Raw genomic sequence first — 7,222 nt, 5'->3', positions numbered from 1 at the left:
AAATCATACCCTCTCCCCTTTAAGGAATGGTTGGGACTACTTTTTGGTTTAATAATAAACTAATTTCTGCTTTTATTCTAGCCACAGTGCTCAGGTGAGCGATGTGGCCCATGGGCCTCTTATTAGTTGCAGGGTATAAGAATTTTCTTTATGTTCTTTATATTCAATTCTATAATTATTCTAGAGATTTCAAATAATAGAAAAACTAAATATAAAATGAAAGAAGATTTAGAGGATTTTTTCTGTACTATTTATAGCACCAGGTAATTTTCATATTTTACCTGTAAAAAAAAATGGACTCCTTTAGAACTTCACCAATGTAAGTTTTAATGACTGTTATGCATTACTTCAATTTCTGAATTATTTTAAGTTCATATATACAAGTAGCACATTTTTTAAATTTCTTCTATTTCGTTCTCTGTAAATTTCATGATATGCCGAGAACAATTAGGAACCTGCTCCGATTATCTTTTCTTTAGAGGGCGCCACAGGCAAACACGGTCCTGTATCGGAACACCCTCGCGCCTTATCAGTAGTTACCGATCGAAGAAAAACGTAAACAATCTGCTGTCAAACACATGCTCGTAAAACATGCCTGAAACTTGTTGTTGTGTGCCGAATTGTAGTAATCGGGGTGGCCATATATTTCCAACAGATCCGTTAAGAAGAAAAGCATGGATACACGCAATAAAACGTGGTGAAACTCGTTTTCAAAGCTGGACTCCGTCAACTCATGCTGTTGTTTGCAGAGCACATTTTAAATCAGACGACTATTTGACTGAAACCCAGCATGGTAACAATATTTATTTATTTATTTTGAAATCTTTGATAAGCATGTGCAAAGTAATGTTAATAGATTTTATTCTGAGCAATGTTTATGCCTTATTTGCTTAGATGAAATGCACTAAAATATCGAATCCCTTGTTTACCTCTCATACGAAGTAATCTGATAACGTTACAGACACTGCCACATGCAGACTCCCCACTGACAACTTCAATTACTGGTCATTTATTACAAACGCATTATCTTTTAACAATATAAACACAAGGCATGTCTAAAAGAACACATGCTGTTGCCTGATAATTTATGCATATCTACCAGTACAAGATACTGTGTTTTGACATTGATGTCTAATTAGCACCCTGCTTAAAAACAAATTTGACCTGTTTAGTTGAATTAATAAACACATGGGCATGTTTTGTAACATCAATTTTATAACAATAATACTTGTAATAATAAAAATATTTTAGTAAATTTATATTTGTTTTATTTGCTTTAAAAAGTTAGTTCAAATTATAAATTAATTATTTAATAAATAATCTAGTACTATGAACAAGTATTGATATATTAAATAATTTAATTCTTAGGAACTACTCCTTTAAGTAAAAGATTGAAGAAAACTGCAGTGCCAAGCATTTTTCCCTGGGTAGAGCCAAGTCCACATTCACATGAACGAGCCGACAGAGCCAAGTCCAGAGGCATCAAACGAAAACTAGCAGAAGAATTTTCTGCTTCGTCTTCCATAGATGAATTCATCTATACATCAGCTGATGATCTGCAAGTATCCGAGGAAATTGTATCTAACTCTACCCAAATTTTGGCTGAAGAAATTCAAGTCACTGTTCAGAAATCTGACGTTAAATTTTTTGATGTACAGACACAAACTCCTCGGTATCCCCCAATGAGTATTGAAAACTTTACAAATGATGATGCCGGAGTAAATTTCTATACTGGATTGGAAACTCTAACTAAATTTTATTTTGTTTTAAGAACCTTAGGACCCGCAGCTCACTGTTTGAATTATATTTATCATAAGGTTTCAAACATAAGTGTTCCTGACCAATTTTTCTTAGTCCTCTGCAAGTTACGGCGCCATACGACCAATTTTGAACTTTCAAGATTATTTGGAGTTTCCGAAAAGACTGTATCAAATATATTTTTTACATGGATTTTATTCATGAGTAAGCAATGGCAGGAAATCGACATTTGGCCTACAAAGTATCTTGTAAAATATTACTGTCCATCAGATTTTAAAACAAAATTTCCAAATACTAGAGTGATAATAGATGGCACAGAGTGTCCAATTAAAAGACCAAAGTTACCAAAGCCACAGCAAGCAACGTATTCTACCTATAAAAACCGTAACACGGTAAAAGTTCTTGTAGGAGCGACACCAGGTGGATTAACATCTTATATTTCTACAGCTTATGGGGGATCCACAAGTGACCGTCAAATAGTTGAAAGAAGTAGGCTGTTAGAAATGTGCAATTCTGGAGATTCAATAATGGCGGACAAAGGTTTCAATGTGCAGGATATGTTTGTACACAGGAACATTCAAATAAATACACCAACATTTTTCAAAAAGAAAAACAGAATGTCATGTGCTACTGTGATTGAGGACCGAAAAATATCCAGCAAACGTGTGCACATTGAGAGGATCATTGGACTTGCAAAAACATTCAAAATTCTGACTGAGCCTATGAATAGTTCTGAAACAAAACTTTCTTCAGAAATAATCTATGTTTGTTTCATGTTGTGTAATTTTAAGAATTGCATAGTGCCATCTTATGCATAACTTGGTATTAAAAATGACATAATAAGAGAAAAAAGTCTTTATTTCATTTTTCTTTATTGCAACTACATTTTCCATCATATGTCTTGAAAAAAGTTTTTTCCAATAGAGCAGACTTAAAAAAATCTTCATAGAATTCATTCAATTTTTTCTTCATCTCATCAATAAATTTATCATCCCTTTCTGTTGCAAAGAACAAAAAGTCATTGAAAGTATACACAACAAATATACACTCATTTTTCTCTGCACAGTAAAGTTGTCCTTGAACCTGATAGTAATAGTCATGGGTTTTATTCAAATAAAATTTACTTCCAGACTGCTTGATATAAGGAACTGTTTTTGAGGAAATAAAACTGTTTCTTGCCACATATGGACACTTAACTTCAATCAAGGTGTCATCGTCAATAATACCATCTGGGGTTGCTGCTAAATGAGGGGAGTCCAGACTGACACAAATTCCACTATTGTAAACTGTGCGTCCCGAAATTTCCTGGTACTTCTTCACAGCTTCTTTTTCGTATTTTCTTCCATGAAGAATAGGTTTAGCATTAATTTTTTGTGCCTTTGTTGTTAAAAAGTCAGCAAGTTTCACCTTATCAGTTCGATCAGTTGCTTTACATATTCTCCCGAATACCGAAGAATGAAGACGTTTGCAACGTTCCTCAAACCAAAGGTCGTTGGCCGCTTGTGTAGCTGTTTTTATCATAACTTGACGTGCATTCTCCTCTGAAATTTCTGATACATTTAAAAGTTTCAAATGATTTTCACTAAACGTGTCTTTTAGATAGTCATGGTCCAGGTTGTAAGCTTTCATGTTTACAGGCTCATACAGCTGAAAAATTGGAGTCTTACTAATACCTGGGTAATTCAAGCACACATTTCTAAAGTAAGACTGGTATCCCGGATTGCCTCTAAATTCAACTGGACGAGGGTCATAGTCATTATTGCATACTTCCGTCACAGCCTGGCATGTCCAACTGTCTTGCTTTCATAGGGCTTCCTTTATGGGGCTTAGCACGATGAAAAGTTTGTAACCTCTGTGTGCAGGTGAGTTCTGTTTTGTATGTCCCATGCTTAACAAAATCTGCACATGAAAAAAGTACAGCACAGACATGCTTGCAATGTGCATCGGGTCCCATGCCTGCCGCACATTCACATTGAGACTCTATAACACTTCTGTCTTTTCCTATCATAATGTCAACAACATATTTCACAGACTTCATCATTGAAGCTTTTACACTACTTCTAACGAACCAATTTGAATCATGAAATGTCACCCTCACATACTGGATAAACCCATCGTTGTACATATCCCTTCCTTTCTTATCAGTTGTCTTATTAAACTTCGACAAGAAAGTGGAAATTTCTGCCTCTGTGCAACCTGGAAAGGTCTTGTCACCATGAAGGTCCTTGTAGAGTTGTGGATCTGGCGTCATCATCATAAATTCAGGTCCATAAACATCGGTCTTAGCACAATGTGCATTTCTTCTGTAGGCTTCAAGTCTGCAATAAAATAAGCATATTTAATTCTTTTTCATGTATATTTTGAGTGAAACATAGCTGCAACAATCAGGAAATAATAATACTGCTTCATAATAAAAATGTAGAGAAGTATTCTTATTTTACTGCAAGCACCAAGCAATATGAGATCGATGTTAGAATTACCGAGGAAATTCAAGTTAAAAATCTAACACGCTAAAGTTGCAGATTATTTAAGAATTAGTTTCTTAAACGAGGTAATTCTGATATTTACTGTCAATTTGACTTAATGTTAATCTTTTACACACCATTGATAATTATTTACTGTGTTATTAATAATGTTTACTTGGATTTGCATGAAAACATCGTATGTTTATTTACCTCTCCACAAGTTCCCACTTCCTTCCTGATTTCTTTGCTCCAAACTTTTCTAACTCGTTCTTAAGTTCAGGTATAGTCATATCACCACAATTAGATGCCATAGTAAATTAAGGATTGTAACTGAAACGTATGTGCTTTCCGATATCGTATTCGAGAATGGATGCTGATTATCCATCTTCACAGGTTTTATCACTTTTGTAATGGACCGCATTTTCCTGTGGCGCCCCCTACCGATACAAGATAAGATAACCGACTCCGGTTCCCCATTGATCATGATGGAACAGGTTTTATTTTAAAACAATTTTAGAAAAATGCATTTTCATTGAAACGTAATGCTATTCTTGATGAATGAGAATAAAATACAAGTTAACGAATAGAAATAGAATTTTATCAAAATCAAATAAGTAATGGATGGTAAAGAACATACATCATGTTCAAAAAGACATTTAAAATTCTCCTTCAATCATCATTAGAAATACAGCCCTACAAGGAATGTCTGAGTCAGTGTTTGTGGGACTGTGTCACATACTGGGGACTTCACAACAGGTAGCCATGAGGAGAGATGTAATGGACATCAGTGATATATTGGACAATCAAGGGAGGCAAAGTGACAGTGTGATGTGGAGTGGAAGTTACAAAGATGGATTCAGACTAAAAGAATCAGATATGGACTTTATGTCATGGTCAAATAATCACCGTGTGATCTCGAAATTATCTCAGTCTCAGTATTACAACACACAGAGACAAACTCTGATCCTCCGTGACTGTTCTGATAGTCCACCTGGATTTACTTTGTTATGTTTACTGTCACGTAGCATGAACACAAGTGTCCAGACAGCCTGTGTTAGAATAAATAACAGGCTTTATATCTCCAGTTCAGAATTCAGAAGGTTTTCATGTTCAGCATCTTTACCAGACTCTATTCCACATGGACCCTGTGCCAGTGGAGTTTTTTCAGGGGAAACAGAATATGATTTTGCCCTCTGTTTTGTTAGTGACTTTTGGCCTCCATCTGCATCCTCGTGGATATACAGATGTCAATCATGGCCCAAGCCTCATGTTGTTGATGATGTAGTAAAAAATGGATGTCACTTTGTACCAGTAGGGCATAAACAAGGACATCATGTGCACAATGAATGGAGAATTTCTTTCTCTCTTGCAGAACATAAACTTGTGTGTGCTATGAATCACTGTCAATTCTTAACTTATGGTTTGCTTAAATTGTTCTTAACAGATATAATTAACAATGGCATATGTGATGATGATAAATTACTGTGTTCCTATCACATGAAAACAGCGATTTTCTGGGTGATTCAACAAAATACAATACCTCACTGGTGTCCACAAAATCTTCTGGAGTGTTTCTGGGCTTGTTTTAAACTCATCCTCAAATGGGTGTATGAGGGGGTCTGTCCTAACTTTTTCATTCCCCAAAATAACATGTTTCTGAGTAAAGTCCATGGTGAAGCACAGCATCATCTATTTATAAGACTGTATGGGTTGTATGAGCTGGGTTTATCAATTCTGCTACACACTCCCTTCATGAGGTCCTATATTAATAGTGTCCTTCAACATAATCCCAGACTCTCCATTTGCACAGATGAATATACTCTAATTACTGAGACCAAGTTTGATAAAGAAGTATTTGGGGAGATGTACAAATATGACACAGTACTGCAAATACCAAAAATAGAAACCTGCATGAGATATCTACATAAAATAGAACAGATGATAGACTCACCCCTCCTAACACAGTATCAAGCTAAGTCCTGATGCTACAGAAACTTACAGCTACTGTCCTTCAGAGAACTGCTTTTATATTATACATGGAAACTTACACACATAAAAACAAACTGAGGTATAGAGCTGACAAAATGTCCTGTTACATGCTGAAATTAGCAGCCAAGTTTAAATTAGTTGTTTTACAGACATGTCATTCACAGCCATGTATTATTACAAGACATATAGATACACAGAGGCTTTATCTATTATAGAGATGATCAAGGTCAAGTTAGCCCAACCTTATGTGATGTATAGGTTAAATGTAGATATAGAGATGTATACTGAGGCTGTAGGAGGACAGTCCTGGTCTACAAAGATGAAACAAGCTATAGCATGGGATATCGTGCTTTATAATGAAATCCATTATATCAATGAGTTATTACCAGAACAAAGGTCTAGTCTACAGAACAATGGGCCAGAATTATATATCCCACCATTTGTACTGTTACACATGCTAGAGATCTTGTGCTACAGACATGTAGACACAATGCGAGTACAAAAAGCTCTTGATGATCTACAGACCATAGTTCACTATGATCAGGATCAGCTTATATCTTTACATCACAGAGACATATCGTGGCAGATTCTGGGGATCTGTCAACAGGTGACAGGGAACCTCCAGGCTGCTCTATACTCATACCAACAATCTCTCAGACAAAAATCATACAATGATGTACACAAAGCAACAGAAATGAGAATAAAAGAAGTTTGTCACAGATTACCAAGTTAGTGTAAGAAAAAATAGACATTTTAGAAGCCCATCTGATCTGATAGAATTTATAATTTGTATATTTCTTCTCATTCTACCATATGTTCTAATTTCTAAATGACAATTTCATTGATTTAACACAGGTGATAGAGAGAACCTCGAGGTTGCTGTTTATGCAAATATTCAGTCTATCAAATGCCATAAAACAAAATACAAACTGCCACAGTTATCAGAATTATGACATTATCTATTGGCTCCTGAATGTCTTTTAGTTACAAAGAGTCACATGATGATGTCT

The 7,222-nt window shown here is 35.3% G+C and overlaps 1 protein-coding gene and 1 pseudogene across 1 annotated transcript; both read left to right on the top strand.

The window, feature by feature from the left end:
* Positions 1 to 457: 457 nt before the first annotated feature.
* Positions 458 to 2,740, top strand: LOC134244876 (uncharacterized). Its single transcript, XM_062727116.1, has 2 exons — positions 458 to 793; positions 1,369 to 2,740. Exons 1-2 carry the CDS (start codon positions 592 to 594, stop codon positions 2,574 to 2,576), a joined length of 1,410 nt encoding a protein of 469 aa, XP_062583100.1. The 5' UTR covers positions 458 to 591; the 3' UTR covers positions 2,577 to 2,740.
* Positions 2,741 to 4,589: 1,849 nt separating this feature from the next.
* LOC134244873 (uncharacterized) lies at positions 4,590 to 6,945 on the top strand (annotated as a pseudogene).
* The last annotated feature ends 277 nt before the right edge of the window (positions 6,946 to 7,222 follow it).

Source organism: Saccostrea cucullata, unplaced genomic scaffold (genome assembly GCF_032062105.1).
Source record: "Saccostrea cucullata isolate Sc308-1 unplaced genomic scaffold, CSIRO_AGI_Scuc_v1 ctg365, whole genome shotgun sequence".
Lineage (NCBI taxonomy): Eukaryota > Metazoa > Mollusca > Bivalvia > Ostreida > Ostreidae > Saccostrea > Saccostrea cuccullata.
The sequence above is the reverse complement of the archived record's forward strand: the minus strand, read 5'-3'. Positions and strand labels throughout refer to the sequence as shown.

What these genes read in the sequence shown, in the direction of transcription:
- LOC134244876 (XM_062727116.1), top strand. Translation starts at nt 592, where the DNA reads ATGCCTGAAACTTGTTGTTGTGTGCCGAATTGTAGTAATCGGGGTGGC. An exon ending in TTTGACTGAAACCCAGCATG is followed by an intron (nt 794 to 1,368) that starts GTAACAATATTT and finishes TTTAATTCTTAG; the next exon opens with GAACTACTCCTTTAAGTAAA.